Source organism: Tasmannia lanceolata, unplaced genomic scaffold (genome assembly GCF_043159265.1).
Source record: "Tasmannia lanceolata isolate RefF3 unplaced genomic scaffold, GAP_Taslan_0.1 ptg000037l, whole genome shotgun sequence".
Lineage (NCBI taxonomy): Eukaryota > Viridiplantae > Streptophyta > Magnoliopsida > Canellales > Winteraceae > Tasmannia > Tasmannia lanceolata.
The window spans coordinates 59,285,580-59,304,842 of record NW_027518714.1 but is presented as its reverse complement, the minus strand read 5'-3'; the positions used below and the strand labels follow the sequence as shown (position 1 = coordinate 59,304,842).

At 37.4% G+C, this 19,263-nt stretch overlaps 1 protein-coding gene, 1 long non-coding RNA gene and 2 pseudogenes across 7 annotated transcripts; 1 reads left to right on the top strand and 3 right to left on the bottom strand.

Annotated features, from left to right (window-relative positions):
• Nucleotides 1–1,332: 1,332 nt before the first annotated feature.
• On the bottom strand, nt 1,333–3,756 carry LOC143860777 (CBS domain-containing protein CBSX6 pseudogene; annotated as a pseudogene).
• Nucleotides 3,757–4,968: 1,212 nt separating this feature from the next.
• On the bottom strand, nt 4,969–16,010 carry LOC143860776 (auxin efflux carrier component 5-like; annotated as a pseudogene).
• LOC143861841 (CBS domain-containing protein CBSX6-like) lies at nt 10,359–15,554 on the bottom strand. Of its 2 annotated transcripts, XM_077372784.1 has the most exons (3): nt 15,414–15,548; nt 14,973–15,326; nt 10,359–11,469 (listed from the first exon to the last, which is right to left on the bottom strand). In XM_077372784.1, exons 2-3 carry the CDS (start codon nt 15,314–15,316, stop codon nt 10,611–10,613), a joined length of 1,203 nt encoding a protein of 400 aa, XP_077228899.1. In that variant the 5' UTR covers nt 15,317–15,326; nt 15,414–15,548; the 3' UTR covers nt 10,359–10,610. The 2 variants fall into 2 exon arrangements, with proteins under 2 accessions (XP_077228899.1, XP_077228898.1); XM_077372783.1 differs by having other exon boundaries at nt 14,973–15,554.
• A 425-nt stretch (nt 16,011–16,435) lies between the features above and the next one.
• LOC143861038 (uncharacterized) lies at nt 16,436–18,165 on the top strand. Of its 5 annotated transcripts, XR_013239860.1 has the most exons (4): nt 16,436–16,754; nt 17,204–17,359; nt 17,550–17,778; nt 17,896–18,165. It is a non-coding gene; the product is annotated as an uncharacterized LOC143861038 (long non-coding RNA). The 5 variants fall into 5 exon arrangements; XR_013239859.1 differs by having other exon boundaries at nt 16,443–16,754; nt 17,558–18,165; XR_013239858.1 differs by having other exon boundaries at nt 16,444–16,754; nt 17,561–18,165.
• Nucleotides 18,166–19,263: the final 1,098 nt, after the last annotated feature.

Below are 19,263 nucleotides of genomic sequence, written 5' to 3'. Positions count from 1 at the left end.
TCCTATGTCACAAATATCTCCGATATTTTCAAGATGGGAAGTGATAAATCCGCCCCTTTTGATTACTTGGGACACCCAACAGCAGTGTACGTGGCAATCCCATTGAATCTTTCTGACGTGAAGTACATCAGTCTCTATGCAGTCACTGATACACTGCTACTGGGTGTCCCAAGTAATCAAAAGGGGCGGATATATATCACTTCCCTTTCAAAATATAGCGATTTTGTTGTGATATTTTGATAAAACGAAAAAATCCCAAAATAATCTCGAGAATTAAAAAATGTAGCGATATTTCCATTTTCACGGTAATATCAGGATATTTTTAAGATATTTTTTATTTTTTTCCTTTATTTATTCACTTTTATATATTTTTAAATAATTTTATTTTATCGTGATTTTTCCCGATACAAACCCAAAAAAAACTAAAAAAGACTAATGTATCCCTAGATTTTCCCTTGCCGAGAAATTCCCCAAAACTATATTTGTGGCATAGCTTCCACCATTTCCAATCCCTCTTGTTTGTCTTTTCAAAAAAAAAAATGGCTGCATTTCCACTTCCTTTTCTCTGTCTTCTCGTGAAAATGAAGTTATCCCCGGAAAAGGCAAACAAAAAAGGTGGAAATATCATTTCCCTTTCAAATTATGTCAATTAATATGAAAGTTAAGAATGTGAAGAGGGTGGGAGCCTTGAGCAGTGGAGCTTAACATTGTTATTGTGTCTAAGTTTGTTCTCCTGTTCCTCTAGTGATTTAGAGCTTTGAATTGCTACTGTGCACTTCTCTTCATTTTACACGTAATCATTAATATTGTGATTACCTAATCATTCACCATATATTACAAAACCATAGCATTGAGTATGCATAATACTGCCCCACAAATTGATGGGAAGACAAACCATCAATCACTTCGACACAAATGAGATTGAATGTTTCTGAAAAATTGACTTTGGAGATCAGAAATTATTGCATGCAGCCATCAATTTTTTATTTTTTTTTAAAAAAACCGATTGATCCAGTGGCTAGGATCATTTTATCTGTGACATTGTTGGGCAATAACCCTCTATGTATTTTATTATACACCAAAGTTTCATGTGAATGACTGATACACAGGATCATTCCTCTTTTAGGCCCTGTTTGGATTGCATGAATATTCTGAAAAAGTCGGGATAGAAAAGCTTCGAGAATTTCCCACTTTCCAATTGTTGGACATGAAATTCAAGTTTTATTTATGAGGATTTTTAATTTATAATGTTATCCCTCTGAATAAGCCATAACCATATTTTCTCCCTCTAAATCGTGGAAACAGAAAATTTTCCTCACAAAGAATTTTCCCTACAAGCAAAAAGGGCCTTAAAGAAAATCAAAATTCAGTTGAGGAGAGAAGACATCAGCACTTGAAAAAGATGAAACATCAGGAACAAAGGGGACACAATACCCATGATTATATTTGAAAGATTCAAGGCAAAAAAATGGAAGGTGAAAGACCCAAGAAGGAACAACTAGTATTAACAGTTCCAAACCCATATTAATCATCCTTTCATGATAGACATCCAAACCCAAGTTTCATAATCAAATGTATATTCTCCTCCGATGCAGTGAATCAAAATTGTAGTAGTAGGGAGAGCAAACAGAAAAAGGATCCTGTACCCAACATCCCATATCTCCAAACCCCTCTCAAAATCAAGTATTTGGAACAACTGTACTGGGGTGCTCGATCACAGAAATAGTATATCAGTATAAGTAACAACTCCAACCAAAGTATCCTCTGACTCAGTGTCAGTAACCCAAACATGAGTGGCTCTGTGAGATAGCATCTGTGCCATAAGAGCAGCCAAAGAACTTATGGCCTTACATGTCAACGGCACACCCCTTCCTCTGTACATACTCCGCCCGTGGCTAATAGCTGAGCTCGCATGATTACTGAAGTACCCGATACTTATCTAGAGAATTTCCTCAGCCTTGAACCACTACTTACACTATCATGTGTAGGTGAGTTCGTAGAGAAATCAGGAAATGATGTGGGTGATGTATGATCTTCAATGTCCATTACAAATTAGCCTGCTGAGAGGTTGGCCAGAGCCCAAGCGGCAGCTAGGTAATCACATTTCCATAGCTCGGTCGCTGAGATTTATCCTATTATTTTGTGTTGGCCGTCGGTGTTGGACTCAATTACATTTACAGCAACTCAACATGGGTCTTGTGGGAGCTTTCGAGTGGCTTCAAGGGCGGGAGCAGAGGCATCAACATAGAAGTAATTTGAATTGATGGGTCCAAGGGAAGAGATGGAGCATAGAGGGAGAGGGACCAAAGCGCGAGGCAGCCAATGATGAAGCAGATCACATCCTCTCTTGAAAGGCAGCAAAATTTGTCGTTGAAAGATGACAGTCTGCTGGTGGCGGCATTGCCTGAACTGTCGAGTTTTTTAGCCACGTTCCATTATATATGACCGATAAGCACATACTCATGCCCTTCCACACGACACTCTTTGGCATGAGAAGGTGTCTCAAACCTTGCCAACTGGAGCGCATCTATCAGCCTTGTCAAACAGAACAAATTCAGGAGGATAAAAACAAGAAATTGAAAGCCATAGGATGATGCTGGAAACAGGATTTAATCAACAAAAAATCCAGATTCTCATTCAATAAAAAAGTAAAAAGGGCGGCCCAGTGCACGAGGCTCCTGCCATTGCGGGGTCTTGGGAGGGCTAGATGTACGCAGCCTTACCCTTGCTTTGCAGAGAGGCTGTTTCTGTGACTCGAACCCGTGACCACCAGATCACAATGGAGCAACCTTACCGTTGCGCCAAGGCTCGCCCTCTATTCACCTTCAAGTGATTGCTGTGATTGGCTTTGATATATTTCTTTGGTTAATGTTTATGGTCTTGATTGGTGTTTTGGGTTTTGATTCTTGTCCTGAGTATGTGTTTTGGCAGAGATCACAATCTGGGTTTGTATAGAAGTATAATGTTTGCTGTCAGAATTCAGTTTTTTACATTCATTGTAAAAACCCCAAACACAAACTCATGACAAGAATCAAAACCCAAAACACCAATCAAGACCATAAACATTAACCAAAGAAATATATCAAAGCCAATCCAAGCAATCACTTGAAGGTGAAACCAGCTTCACAGCAAAATGTTGAGTTCAGTCAAAAACTCGAAATTTAACCTTCTATTCCCTTGCTTCTGTAAATCAACATTTAATAAATATATACAATGTTATGAGATGCATAAAGGTTACTGGTGGAATCGGGCTCTAAGAAGGATAAAACTTGGGATGGTAGCTCAACTAAAATGAAAGCACTTTCTTATGCTTTTGGGCATTGATTAAAAAGGAATTTTGATAGACCAGAAAGGAGAACAGCTAAATAAATACAAAGATAATGACCCAAACAAGCCACAAGAGATGGAACAGCAGCAACACCCAATATGCAAATCAACATGGCTAGAACAACATTTAAAGGCAAGAATCGGAATCAGTTACAAAACCAGAAAGCTATGATCAATAATAAAAAAACAAAAGGATAAGAACAACTACGATTAAGAATGTAGAGCAGAGAAGGTTCCTGGAATGCAAGAATTTGGAAATAATAAAACATTTAAAGAGAGAGAGATTAGCATAAGCAGAATACTAATTGGCCAGATCATTACAAGGCTTCTGGCAAGGGATTAAATTAGCCTTTTACATTCGCTCTTTTTTCTGAATGGTTAATATTGATTCAAAACAGGTATCACCTAAGCCAAAGCTGGGCTTTATTACCCAACAGTTGGCTTTTATATCTGCCTAATAGAATTGGGCTTGAATGGTTGTTTGGATGTAGGGAAAATTAATCTCCAAAAATTTTTCCATGGAAAATGACTTTTCCAGCAATTGACTAATTCATTTTTCATGGTTTTTTTTTTCAAAATCGAAACTTTTTCTTTGTTTTCCAGTACAAGTGCATTCCTACCAAACACTAATATTTTTCCACAATATTTATTTTTTCATGATTTTTCCCTGGGTTGCAAACAGCTTAGTCCAGGCTAAAAATCAAGCTCTGATAATTGTGTTTTTCATTCTCATATGCAACATTTAATCAGTGTATGCACGTAGTGCACTAGATTAGTCTTCAATTACGAATATTAAGCTTGGTTGGGAACATGAGTGGTGATTTGTTTCAGTAAAGCACTGAACTGAAAAATGGAATAAAATCATAGTTGGTTGATATTGTTTTCTCATATGATAAAAAGTGCATGAAGACGTATGACTATATTTTTTTGGACTTAGCATTAAGAAATTGAATAATAAATCTCTCTTTGTTAGGAATTAGAACCTAGCAAAGGATTTTTCCAAATTTCCATTAAGGCAAAAATAAAAATCCATTTTAATCAGCTCAAGAACCCCAGAACGAAGTAGTATCCGATCAACACAGGCAAGGAAACCAGCGTTCCAAATATCACCCTGCAAACGAACATAAAATTGCATCAAACCTATGGTGTTTGGATCTATGGAAAAGAAAATTAACTTGGGTCTATAGGAAGTCCATATTAAATTTCAGGAAATGTTATCAGCACTCTTTGTTTTGATAATGGGAACCCATGCTTTATTAAACACTTTCCTAATTGGCTTTTGATTGCCTGTTGGAAAGGCTACTGATGCTGGCACTACCCAGTTTGCCTTTTCTTTTTTAAACAGCTCAAATGTTATACAGTTCCCAAAAAGCCCTCAATAGCCCTTTGAAAAAAATAAACACAAGAGTTTGTGGAATTATTAAAACATAGGGATTTGCTAGAGACCATCCCATAAGGCATTTCGCAGGCCGGATGTTGCACGAGAGAGCAGCCAAATAGACTCACTTTTCAACAGATTTTGTCTTATTCATGAGGTGCAACAGCCTGCGAAATGCCTTCTGGGATGATCCCTAGCAAATCCCAAAATCTCTATGCACTTTGTAACAGGGAACATGCCCAAATATCAAAAGTTAAAGAAACTTACGCAGTGCTAAGCACGTCCGTGTGTAATCTGTATTCTCTTGCGTAGATGGAGGCAATGGACTGTGGCAATGCTGCCTGTCATTGCATATAACCAAACAAATAGTTCAGTTCACCTAAACAAAACACTTTCATCTCTCTCTCTCTCTCTCTCTCTCTCTCTCTCTCTCATCTAATGATTATATAAGTATTATATAATGATTATATAAGTATTTAGAGGGATTTGCCAGGAAAATCGCAGAAGGCATTTCGTGGAACCGCTGTTGCATGAGAGAGCAGTCACATAGGCTCACTTTTTCAACAGATTTTGTCCTTATTCATGAGGTGGCTGCTCTCGGATGCAACAGCCCTCCCGAGAAATGCCTTCTGCAATGGTCCCTAGCAAATCACGTATTTACATTATGTATATGGAAAGTGATGTTTCCTATTTCCACTCCCTTTTATTTCTGCTTTCCTGACAATGATGTCATTTTCAAGAAAATAGAGTATACAATTTATTAATTTTTTAGGAAAATACAAACCGAATGGGGGGTGAAATATAATCTTCCTTGTGGATATATTATATTAATATATGGAAAATAATATTTCTATCCTCCTTTCCAGCAAGTATTTCACCTGAATGATAGCAACACGTAATGTGGTTCCATGTAAGCTCACGGCAATGGCTCCGATCGCCATGGTAGCCGGTCCTCAACACCATACTGAACAAAGTTAGGCTTGCTCCACATACAATTAGTTTCTCCTGTTATGCCATAAACGATCCTGCAAACAACACAATGAAGGCATTTTAACACAACTCTATAACTAATGAGACTATAAAATTGTGAAACAACCAATTACTCTAACCCCTGATACCATGTAAAACAACCAATTACTTACATATATGGTAATTAGGTATAAAAGATATAGTAAAAGTATGGTCTCCTACCCATGATAAACATGGCCAAACCGCTTCCCGCACTTGACATGACCCGTACAGATCCTCTTACAATACTCGGCATCTTGATATGCCACCTATATTGATATCCACAGTCACTTGGTTAGAAAACATGCATCAATTATTGATTACATTAAACATCACCTAGAATGGGAAAGTAGCTTCTGAATTTATTTATTTTTGATAGATAATTTAGTACTGAACATCTAGATCTCAATATACTGTAGTTCCACAGAAGATTAATCCCAATGTTTAAAGGCTTGAACTCGGGCTCGAACTTGGCCAAGGTAAAAGGGAGTCGATCTAGGCAAGTCAATGATTAGCATGGTCAATTTTTTATTAATTAACTCAAGTCGTGGGTCAAAGAGTTTTAAGTGACTTTGTGGGACAAAAATCGAACTCGGTGAGAACTTGGCCAACATAAACCAAGTCAACTTGGGTGAGTCAATGATTGACTCTGGGAATTTTTAATCAGTGATCAATTCAATTGAGCTACAAGCTCAATTGCTTCCCATGTTTAACTGGTAGGAGATTGGAGGGTTTTAGACTTAAGGGGTTTTAATCATAGTCAACCCATAAATTTGTGAGATTCATTAGCAAAACTAGTCTGATTGCTCCGCTCTGATCATTTGGGTCTATAATTTTCTCCATAGATTCTACTAATATTCATCAAATTATTTCATACATGTTTGAGATAAAAGCATGGTTTTAAATTTCGGCCGAATTTCAAAATTTTGGACTGAAATTTGGGTCAGGACCGAAACCAAAATTGCCGAAATTTGGTAAATTTCAGCAAAATTTTCGATAAAATATTAATTTTTTATTTCTTTACAGAGCTTCGGCCTAAAAAGCTAACATTTCCAGCCCTTCTACCGAATTTCGGTTGAAATTTCAGTGTCGGTGAGAATCGAAATTTAAAACCTTGGATAAAAGCCCATATGACGCCAACGATGCTAGTGTAAGAGTTATTAAGAGCGAGCTTTAGCCACACAATCTTCATTATAGACCAGAAAGAAGGTCTACTTCTAATCATCACATTCTCATTTCCTTCTGTCTTTCGTAGAATCGACAGTGACCGCACGAGTGTCACCAGACATGGATGTTTCCCAATTATCACTCCTGGCCTTTGAAATTCTAACACAAACAAAAGAATAGTTAACTAGATGATAGCTTGCACCACAGAGGACTGCCTCCTCCCCATACATGGCCTTTAGGTAGGGCACCCCAACTACCAAAGTGTTGGATAGAGTAGACAAGGAGAAGTTTGTTATAGACCAACAATAACTCCCTTTGCTACTAAACTTGGCCCACACGGTTAACACAACAATGATGATAACCTTTGAAATTGCATCCGCACTGATGAACAGATAGTTGATTTTGAATGGGTCAATGCTTGCAGTGAGCTCAAAGGTAAAGAGAGGGAGAGTGAAGAAGGAGACAAGGTGGTTGATCGCCACACACGATTCAAGGGTGAATTTGTGCCACCACCTCACAGACCCATATCCTAGACACAATGCTGCATAGAGAGGTGCCATGGACTCCACCACCTTGTAAACATCCTACCATCCTATCATTCTCTTCTCCTCTTTTCACCTTCACTCCCTCCAAATAAATGCTTGAATTGGGTTTCAATCAGAAGTAGTAATAAGTTCATTAATGTAACAGCATATAAATACTTCAAAGATACAAGAAATTGCTAGAGAGATTGTTTTGTGGGTCCATACCATTCTATGTGGATTCTCACCAATGGCAAGTTTTTGGTTGTGCATGCATTGTAGTTTTGCTTTCACCAAGAGTATAAAAATTAGTAATCTTGTGGATTCTGAGTTCTGACTGTGAAACAACCAGTTACTGCAAAAGCTTAAGCGAAGGCGTTATTTATTCTTTTATACTTTAACTCTCCCCCTCACGTGTGGCCCCTCTTTCTTTGGTTGGCCTACACATGGCACATGTGGCCCCACTTTTGGGTTCATTGCATGTGGATTGTTTTATATCAAAGAGCTTTAAACTCAGAACCTTTTGCTCAAATACTATGTGAAACAACCAGTTACTCTAAAAGCTTAAGCTGATGGAGAATGCGTCATTTATTCGTTTATACTTTAACAATGACCATTGGAAATGATATTTTTATCCCTTTTTTCCTCATTCCACCCACTTTGGTTTGTCTTTTCATATAAATAACTGCATTCCCATCCCTTTTAGTTTGTCTTTTCCTGTATATAAAGTCATTTGTTCATTTGCAGGAAAAAAGAAAAGGGGATGGGGATATCATTTTAATATGACCAATAGCAAGAGTTTTGTTGTCCATGAAAAGTTAGCATTCCTTTCACCCATATGGTAGTTTATAGCTGGCAATCGTTTTCCATCGTTTAGAATAAGGAATGATGGCCAGCCATTATTCCACCATCCTGTAAAGGGAGTTTTGCTATTATTATTTTTATTGGGATTTGCTAGTGTCCATCGCAAAAGGCATTTCGCAGATGCTCTGTTGCGTGTGACAGCAGCCACCTCTTGAATGAAGACAAAATCTGCTGAAAAGGGATCCTGCGTGGCTGCTGACACATGCAACAGACTATCCTCAAAATGCCTTTTGCGATGGACACTAGCAAATTCCACATTTTTATATGTTCTCCCCAACATAGAAACAAAAAGCAACAGAAAATGTAGAATTTTTATATGCCATCTATAAATGATGGGGAAATTGCAATGTACTTGGTTTAATTCTGTTGAACTGGTGATGAAAATAATCACGGTTCTTTTTATTTTATTTGATTGTGTGTCCCACTTGGTCTTTAAGTGGGATGTTTTCATTGCTCTCCTCTACGGTTTGTGAAGGCAAGTAGGAAAAGGCTTTAAAAACAGAAGGAAAGGGAAAAGTTGAGTGGTTTTTTTGACATCAAGGAGGTTTGAACTCAGGACCTTTGCTCTGACACCATGTTAAACAACTTGTTTCACATGTTTTGACTATTTGAGAGGAGAGAAGGTCCTTTTTTGCATTTTCTTTCCATCTTAGCACTAGGTTTGAAATCCACATGAAAGTTTTAAGTTTCTGCTCTTTGGGTTGCTTGCTGTCTTTTCTAATTTCCATAGAGGAAATTCTATTGTGTTAAGAAACGGTTTTAAATGGAAACATTCCAAGTCAATATCATGCTAAGCTTAGACATGACCGAATTCTTGCCCTGTCTTTTGTAATGGGTATATTACTATGTACCAATTAAAACAGTGATCTAAAAGGAATATGCATTGCATGGTCCAAAGTTTTCCATGTTCTATGTTATGGAGCCAGTGCTCTTTCCTGCAATGGCTATTGGATAGTGGATACCACCATTGCAACTATCTGTTTTGGACTCCATCTTTTAGTGCTGGTCTAACAAAACCACTGATTCAGTAGCAGAGAAAGAAAGTCATGGGATCTAATCTAGTAATTCAAACCAAAAAAATGATAGAAAGATTCTTTGTCTTCTCCTGAAAATGAAGTCATTCCAGAAAAGGCAAACATAAAAGGTAGAAATATCATTTCCCTTTTAAAATATGTCAATTAATATGGAGGATAAGACTGTGAACAGGGTCGGAGCCTTGAGCTTAACATTGTTATTGTGCCCAAGTTTGTTCTCGGATTCCTCCAGTGATTTAGAGCTTTGAATTGTTATTGTGCACTTCTCTTCATTTTACACCTAATCATTAATATTGTGATTAGCACATGATACACCATATATTACAAACCATAGCGTTAAGTATGAGCATAATACTGCCCTACAAATTGATGGGAAGACTACCATCACTTCGGTACAACATGGGATTGAATGTTTTTGAAGAATCGACTATGGATCCAAAAAAAAAATTAAAAAATCCCATCGATCCAATGGTTAGGATTATTTGATCTGTGCCATAGTTGAGCCATAATTGTACACCAAAGTTTCATGTGAATGATTGATACACAGGATCATTCCTCTTTTCGGCCCTGTTTGGATTGCATGAATATTCTGGAAAAGTTCAGAAAAGAAAAACTTTTCCAGAATTTCCTACTTCCAAGTGTTTGATTAGACATGAAATTCAACTTTTATTTATGGGGATTTTTAATTTATAATGTGGAATTTGCTAGGCAATTTTGCGTTAAGCCATTTCATGGCTGGCTTTTGCATAAGAAAACAGCAAGTCAGATGAATGAAATGGATAAGAAAATCTATTGAAAAGTGAGCCTGTGGCTGTTCTTGCGTGCAAAAGCCAGCTGCAACACAAAATTGCCTAGCAAATTCCTTATAATGTTATCCCTCTAACTAAGCCATAATCATATTATTTCCCCTTATCGTGGAAACAGAAAAATTTTCCTTAAAAAGAATTTTCCTACAGAAATGTTTTCCTACAAGCCAAAAAGGGCCTTAATGAGAATCAAAATTCAGTAAAGGAGAGAAGACAACAGCACTTGAACAAGATTAAGCATGAGAAACACAGAGGACACAATACCGATGATTGTATTTGAAAGATCCATGGCAAAAGAATGGAAAGTGAAAGACCCAAAAAGGAACAACTAATGCTAACAGTTCCAAAACCATATAAATCATCCTTTTCATGAAGGCCATCCAAACCCAAATTTTATAACCAATTCTCCCCCAATGCAGTGGGTCACAAATGTAGTAGAGGTTGGGGGAGAAAATCACAAAAGGGGCCATGTACCCAACATCCCATCTCAAAACCCCTCTCAAAATCAAGGATTTGGAACTACTGTACTGGGGTGTTTGATCACAGCAGATAGTATATCAGTATAACTAACAACTCCAACCAAAGTATCCTCTGACTCAGCCTCAGTAACCCAAACATGAGTGGCTCTGTGAGACAGCATCTGTGCCATAAGAGCAGCCAAAGAACTTGTGGCCTTACACGTCAACGGCGCACTCCTTCCTCTGTACATACTCCGCCCGTGGCTTATGGCTGAGCTCGCCTGATTACTGAAGAACCCGATACTCCGACTAGAGAATTTCCTCAGCCTTGAACCACTACTTGCACTATCATGTGTAGGAGAGTTAGTAGAGAAATCGGGAAATGATGTGGGTGATGTATGATCTTCTACGCCCATTACAAATTGGCCTGCTGAGAGGTTGGCGAGAGCCCAAGCAGCAGCTAGGTAATCACATTTCCATAGCTTGGTTGCTGAGATTTCTCCGATTATTTTGTGCTGGCCATCTGTGTTGGTCTCAATTACGGCAACTGCACATGGGTCCTGTGGGAGCTTTCGAGTGGCTTCAAGGGCGGGAGCAGAAGCATCAACATAGAAGTAATTTGAATTGATGGCTCCAAGGGAAGAGATGGGGCATAGAGGGAGAGGGGCCAATGCGCCGAGGCAGCCAATGATGAAGCGGATCACATCTTCTCTTGAAAGGCAGCAAAATTTGTTGTTGGAAGATGTCAGTCTGCTGGTGGTGGCATTGCCTGAACTGTCGAGGTTTTTGAGCCACTTCCCATTATAAAGGACAGAAAAGCGCTTACTCATGCCCTTCCACGCGACACTCTTTGGCACGAGAAGGCGTCTCACACCATTTTTCATCAGCTCGAGAGCATCTATCAACCTTGCCAGACAGAACAAAATCAGGAGAATATTAACATGAAATTGAAACTCATGGGATGATGCTAGAAACAGAATTTAATCACCACAAAATCAAGATTCTATTCAATGGGAAAACTGAATTTGGATAGCAAACAACATACTGCAATACAACCCCAAATTGTGATCACTTCACTGCTAAAACACAAACTCCAGACAAGAATCAACACCAATCGAGACCATAAACATTAACCAGAGCAATATATTGAAGCCAATCACAGCAATTACTTGAAGGTGAAATCAGCTTCACAGCCAAATCCTGCATCCAGTCTCTAACTCAAATTTTAACGTTCTATTCCCTTGCTTATGTAAGTCAACGTGTAACAAACATATACAATTTAAATGAGATGCATAAAGGTTACTGGTGGAACCAGGCTCTAAGAAGGCCAAAACTTGGGATGGTAGCTCAGCTAAAATTAAAGCACTTTCTTATGTTTTCGGGCATTGACAAAAGGATTTTTGATTGACTAGAAAGGAGAGCGGGTAGATAAATACAAAGATAATGACCCAAACAAGCAACAAGAGATGGAACAGCAGCAACACCCAATATGCAAATCAACATGGCTAGAACAACATTTAAAGGCAAGAATCAGAATAAGAAACAAAACCAAAAGCTATGATCAATAATCAAAACCAAAAGGATAAGATCAACTACAATTAATCGTGGAGAGCAGAGGAGGTTCCTGCAGTGGAAGAGTTTGGAAATCCATTGCCCCGCAAAGGGTAGAGGCTTTCATTTGGACGGTGATGAAGAAGAAGATCAACACATGTGATCATCTCAGATGGAGAAAATTTCATATTGTGAGCCGGTGCATGCTTTGCAAGGAGAACGAGGAAACACTAGATCACTTATTGATTAAATGTTCTTTCTCTTATAGACTCTGGCAGTACACTATAAAGGGATTTGGATTGGAATGGGTGTTGCAAGGATCTATTAGAAAGATACTATCTCATTTTAATAAAGAAAAACTTTCAAAAAAAAAGGATACTATCTCATTAGATGGGTGGACCATTTGAAGAAATGGGGCAGACCTTGTGGAAGTTGCTACTCTTTTTTTTTTTGATAAAAGGAGACTTTATTGAATCAAAAATTCAAAGCAGGCAACAAGGTGTCACCCAACCTCGTTACAGTGTTCTACCCCTTCGTATTGATTTATACAATGTCACAGCCACTACCCAATATTTGTAAATATGACTTCCATCTCCAACTTTTCCACTCCCTCCTTAGTGAGTTTATCTGCTCCCTCGTTAGCTGATCTAAGCGTGTGTGAGAAAGTTGGACGGATAACTCTACAACAATCTTGGATCTCCATTATGATGCTGGAAATAATAAAACATTTAAAAGAGAAAGAGAGTAGCATGAGCCGAATACTACTTGAAATTAAAATCAATATGATCTCTAGGGGAAGGACGAAAAATCAATCAAGCTAGAAATACTGATGAATTGGAAAATGGTAACTAGTGAGGGAAGGAAAAAGGATAAGCCTGCTCCAAAATGGGACCCCCACCCACCAGCTGGTTGAAGTTTAATTTCAAGGGAAGTGTGAAAGGAAATCTACGGCAACCAGGTATCGGTGGAATTATCTGAGACCACAACAGGAGATTAGTAATGCCTTTCTCGGGTCCAGCTGGGATCTGTGATGCAAACGAGGCTGAGGAAAAAGCTCTTCTTTGGGGATTAAAATGGTATGCAAATTCAAGATTGGGACCACTAATTATTGAAGGTGATTCGGCTAATGTTTTGGCATGGGCCATGAATAAAGCAACAGGTCCTTGGATGCTAGCACAGATAATAACTGAAATTAAAGACCTTGCACGGAGATTTGGCCCCCAGTTCCAGCACAGATTGCGTTCAGCAAATGATAAAGCGGATAAGCTGGCTAAAGAAAGGGGTGGATAAGGAGATAATAGGGAGTCAATGGAATCACAGAAGCGGAGGGGTGCGAGGGGGAGAATTTCCGACATCATCAGTTCTGAAATTGGCACGATTTGGGCAGAATTTGCCGGCAGGTTATGGAATTTGGTTGCGAGGGCAGTTGAGTTATGATCAAGGCAGCATCACAGGAGAGAAATTGCTACAAGTGGATATGTTCATGGCAGTAAGAGTGGACTGGGGTTAGTTGCCGTTGGATTGCAGTTGTTAAATGTGGGACCAGTGTACAGAGGTTGGAAGTGGAAGGGTTGTGGGTGTGGGTTGTAAGGGACTGGGTGTAATGTCTGGTTTACATTTGGGGGACAACTTGTCCACAGTACTGTAATACGCTTTCCAGATTGAATAAAATTGTTAATTTTAAAAAAAAAGCTGTGGGAAACAATTTTATTGAAAAAGATTATAATAATAAAAGGCCATCAAACTTCCATGACCAATCTTTGGGCTATAGTCTGTAGTAGTCTCAACAATGAGAATCAAACTTTTAAGTTTCCTTCAACAGTAGATACCCTACCAAAAGGAAGATAAAAAAAATAGTGATTAAGACTATCAAAGTGAATATTGGGACTACAATTCAAGTGCAAAGTTGACATTATTAATAGTAATGAAACAGGACCGAAATTAAAGATACAATCTCTTCAAGGGGAGCACCTAATCATAAAAAGCAATCAAAGAGATGCTCCTATGACTATTAATCTGTATTTTTCTATTCTTGTTTTTTTGGGTTTCTTGTTTTAAACCTCCCATTCTTGCTATTCTCTCCTTTTATATAAATCATCTTCATCATTTAAAAAAAAAGAAAAGAAGCTATATGTACAATCTAATACCAATTTGAAACCACCATTAAAACAAAAATACCAATTTGAAACCACAAGATGCAACACACACCGAAATTTAGTACTAAAACAAGGAGATTTTGCAACCAAAATAGAAACTTATGTAAGTGGGTAAACAGAAACTTATGTTTCAAACATTTATCCCTCGAATTGAGAGGTCCGCTTCCCTCGAATCAGCCCTTCCCCTGTCTTTTCTATCTGTTTCTTTGTTTATTTATATTATGTTCAATTAGGCACGTAACAATCACACATAAAACCCATCACCAGAACCATGAGATTTATCAAAGCTGACACCAAGCTTAAAACTACTAAGGTAGGGGAAAAAAAACATTAGAGGAAAAAAACAGAAAAAGAAAAAAGACCCAATACCACAAAGCACAAAATCTCATCATCCAAACTCAAAATCCAAAACCCAGGTTTTAGCTTATAAAATCCAGGATTTTAAAATCCTGGATTATAAAAACAATGTATCCAAAAGGTGTGTAAATTCATAAATAAATGATCAACCAACAAAATCCATCAGTTGCAAAATCACACAAAAAGAAACCAGAGTCGCATGCAACCTATCACCAGAACCATAAGATCATCAAAGCTGACACCAAAATTAAAACTACCCAGATAAAAAAAAGTCATCAAAAAAAAAAAAACCAATAGCCCAAATCACAAAATCTCATCAACCAAACACAAACCCTAAAAACCCACCTCATTCCAGGATCAACCAACTTCAACAGAGAATAATTCGGCATCACAACCTCCGAAATGGGTGTTTTCAAAACCTTCTCTTGATCCTCCAAAAACCCTTCTCTCGCCAAAAAAGTCACAATATCAAGAGAATTTACAATACCCACAAATCTCTGTTGCCTCAAATCCCCATTCTCAATCAAACCCTTATGTTGTTTCCTCTTCCAAACAGGTATTCCACCCTCCGTACATTCCCCAATTGCCCTTATCGCCGACTCGACCGTTTCAGTTTCAAAAAATTCAAACATCTCAGGTTTTCCGACCGTTAGATCACCGATGACGTGGTAGATAAAGACAGACGCCATGAAGGAAAATCTTAGAAGAAAGAATCAAAGAAAAAAAGATAAGAAAAGAGAGAGTATTATAAGAGAGAGTGGAGAAAGATGAGGAGGAGGATAAAACCTGTTATGGGTTTTGGGAGATTGTGAAAGGAAGCCATTGGAGGCAAAACCCCATTAAAGTGATGAGATTTTTTTGGGGGAAATGGAGAGAATTACGAGGCAAAAAGGAGGACTTAAGAAGGAGATGGTCCAGATGGGACAAGAGAGAGATGTTTTAATCTCTTATGTCATCAAATTTCTTTACTTTTTTTAACTATTGTGAGTTGGTAATGGATAAGACTTATTTAAAACCTTATAAATCGTCTATATCTAACATTAGTGCTCTGTATGGTTGCCAGGTTTTTTTTGGTCCCGGGAGTTAATGTGGGAGAAAAAAATACCCTGGGAGATAGGTGGGAAAAAAAAGAAGTCCTGGAAGTACCCTGGTAAAATAAAAATCCTATGTTTGGTTATGTGGGAGAAAAAAATACCCTGGGAGATATGGTGGGAAAAAAAAAAACCTTTGTTTGGTTGCTTGAATTGTTGGGTAGAAAAAAAATTCTTCTCAAGCTTATTTTTGGTTTCTTAGTTTATTTTTGTTCTTGGGGTTATCTTGGGATGAGATGAAAAAGCAATCATTACAAAAGTGGGATTAAAAATTCACCCCACAAGTAATCATTACAAGAGTGGGATTAAAATAAACCTAGTACTAGAAGGCAACCAAACATGGGATGAGACCAAAATTTAACTTACTCTCCCACAAAACTCACAGGAACTAAAAAAAAACATGGCAACCAAACAGAGCATAGGGCTTTTATGGAAAGGACAGGAGAGATGTTTTAATCTCTTATGTTATCAAATTTCTTTATCTTTTTTAACTATACTGTGAGTTGGCAATGGGTTAAGAGTTATTTAAAACCTTATAATAAATAAATCTACTACAATATAATATAGGAAGAGGAAAAAGGGAATAATTTTTTTTATCTCTCGATTTTTCTCATATGCTTTTACCCATTTACCCCCATTTTATAAAGTTTTAAATGACCTTATCATATCATATCTACTGAAACTTCTTTTTCCTATCATATTTTCCTTTTTTTTCTCCAAAATATCTATATGGCAGAAGAGATATTTTCCTCCTCTTGATCCCTATCTACATGTCTCTCTCCCTCTCTCTTCATTGACTCAAGTTCCTTTGCCCAAGACGTCTCGTCTATTCCCTCTCTCTCTCTCTCTCTCTTCATTGACTCAAGTTCCTTAGCCCAAGACGTCTATTTCCTCCAGCATGTAGGTGTCAATTCCCACCTCTCTATCTTTCTCTCTCTGCAACTTCTCCAAACCCTGACCCATGAAATCCTATTCCATGGCAAAGCAACTAAAGGTGGTTCTAAAGCCCCGACCCATTACCGGCTAACCAAAAAAGGTTAGTCTGTTTCCTTTGCTCTGTATATGAAATCTAGGTTTTATTTATCTCTTTAGGTCGAATCTTTATCTTTTCTTCTTACTTTATCTGTTTTCTAATTATATGGTTGATTTTGTGTTCTGGGTATCTTCTTCTTTTATTGAAGTTGAGATTGCTTTTATTGAGTAGTTCTTTATTCTTGCCTGGGTCTTAGATAGCTCCATAGTATGGAAACCAATGGGAAGATGGGTTCTGTAAAACTTGAACGGCTATGACGTTTTTTGCAAAATGTTGTTTACCATTTACCGAGGTTTGGGTTTTTTGTAATGTAATTGATGCATTTAATTCCGTCTTGATTCTGATTCTTTGACTGCATGTTAAAAATCTTGGAATTTAGTGGATTTTTCCCCTTCTGTTATTTTTTTATAATTCTTATAGATATCTACTTCTTTTTGCAAATTACATTTCAGGAAATACATGATTTATGATGTTGGCTATTCTATCCTACAATCTTCGCCCCATGGCAAAGATGAACAGAATACCCATTCTAATGCAGTTACTGTTGAGGGAGAATACACATTCTTCTCTCAAATTCAAGCTTACCCTATTGACGGGTTTTGGAACTGGTATGTGAAAATTTCCTATCTATGTTCTCTTCTGTTGTAACTTTCATTAATATTCGAAAGTCAAAACATACTTGAAGTTTTTGTTTGGTCTAATAAAATTTGAGGGCCGAAGAAGAAGAGGAAAACTCAAATGTTTACTTTTTCGAAAATATTTGTTTTTTTTATTGGGTTCTTTTTTCCTGATATTTAGATTGATAGTAGTGACAAGAAGAGAAAGAAGGGTACTGGTGGCTTTCATGTTGGGAAAAAAATGAAGACCTAAATTGACGGAATTGGCGAAGGCCAAAGCTGCCCAAGAATCTATAGTGTCATTGGATCTTAGTTTCCGTCATGGCCGATTCGATCATACTTCATTTTGTGCCTGCCTTTATTGATGAAGAAACCCTAAAAACCCAAACTAAAAAGCATGCACAATTCAAGTATCTGTTCTTGCAATAGAACTACTTTCCATTTTTCTGTTTTGGTTTAATCATATAATTGTAGAAATTATGCTTGCTTCTTATCAAGACATTTATCTAGCAATATTTGATCTGTAGGGGCTAACTGAGGATTTTCCCATTGTTCGATTTTGGGTGAGTTCCATTCATTGAGGACCACTGCAAAGAAAGGATAAGAATCACTGATTGAGTATGCATTGTTGGAATCTGCCACAAACAATTTCTGTATTAGTAATATTTTGGGGTGCTTAGATTTGGGTTTGTTTACAAGGCATACTTGGACTACTGTATCAACTTTTTTATGGATCCATAATGAAAAACCATTAGGCCCAACCCTTCATGCTCATGGGCAACTCATTCATAATGAAATGATGCAGCTCTTTTCTTCTTTTATTCCTGCACATATGAAGGCTTCATTTGATGTGATTTAAGTGGTTGAGTTACTGCACCTATCTACTGTACTGATTTTGACACCAGGTGCCTGCATTAGTCAAACTTCAAGAGATGAAAACACCAACAAAGTATAATAGAATCCAAGTTTTGAACTTAGAAAGACCCACAAACTTTCTTATTTAAGCTTCACATGAAGTTGCTTTTCATTTTACTGTGTTTAGGTCTTCAGTTTGGATTTAAACAAGGCCCCTCAATTCTTATCTTTTTGGTATTTTTGTTCTCAAAATGAAAGGGAATCAATTATTTCAATTTTTTTTTATCGGAATTCTCTGTATCAATCTGTATATTTTTGGTGGTGTTTCTTTTGACAAACACCACTTTTAATAAAAAAAATCTGTTGAACAGAGAATTGTTGTTTCTTATCCTGCAAATTCTCAACCACTTTTTGAAATTTTCTGGATGTGTTTGCTACAATTACTAAGAGAATTTTCTTTTTCCTTTTCCTTTTCTTCTTCTCTTTTGATTTTTTCATGTAAATCCTGTATTACGATATTTGGTTTTTACATGTATAGCAACTGTTTGAATTATTTTAAATTCTCACATGGAGTTAGATTCTGAAATAAAATTGTGATTTTGGTCAGACAATTTTGAAACTACTCACATTGGTGGGTTTAAGGATAAAGAATGTGTCTGTTTTGAGCTATATATAGACGATCACCATCAAAGCGCCTCAAAGTCTAGGGACCGTATTTTGAATTAACCTTTAATTATATCAAAGGTTGGCATTGTATACTCTTTCTTTCTACTTCAAAGGTCAGTTGCAATTTTTTTCTTGGGCATTTTATAATACTAAATGTTTATGCTATTGTGCCTGGTGTGTAATAAGAAAAATTTATGCTCAGATTGAAATTCATGACCAGAGTGAAAGTGACCCACGATTTGGACATTTCCACTGCTTTTTTGCATTTCATGGGGGGATTTAGGCTCACTTCCTTGTCTTCTTGCCCATGTGTCACAAAACATGGGATTTTGTTTGCCAAACGAAATCCCGTCTCACTAGCAGCCCTCTAATTT

Excerpts from the sequence above, each read along its gene's own strand:
- LOC143861841 (XM_077372783.1), bottom strand. The coding sequence starts at position 15,316 with ATGGCGTCTGTCTTTATCTACCACGTCATCGGTGATCTAACGGTCGGA. Across the intron at positions 11,470-14,972 it reads TTGGTTGATCCTGGAATGAG|GTTGATAGATGCTCTCGAGC; the intron begins GTGGGTTTTTAG and ends CTGTCTGGCAAG.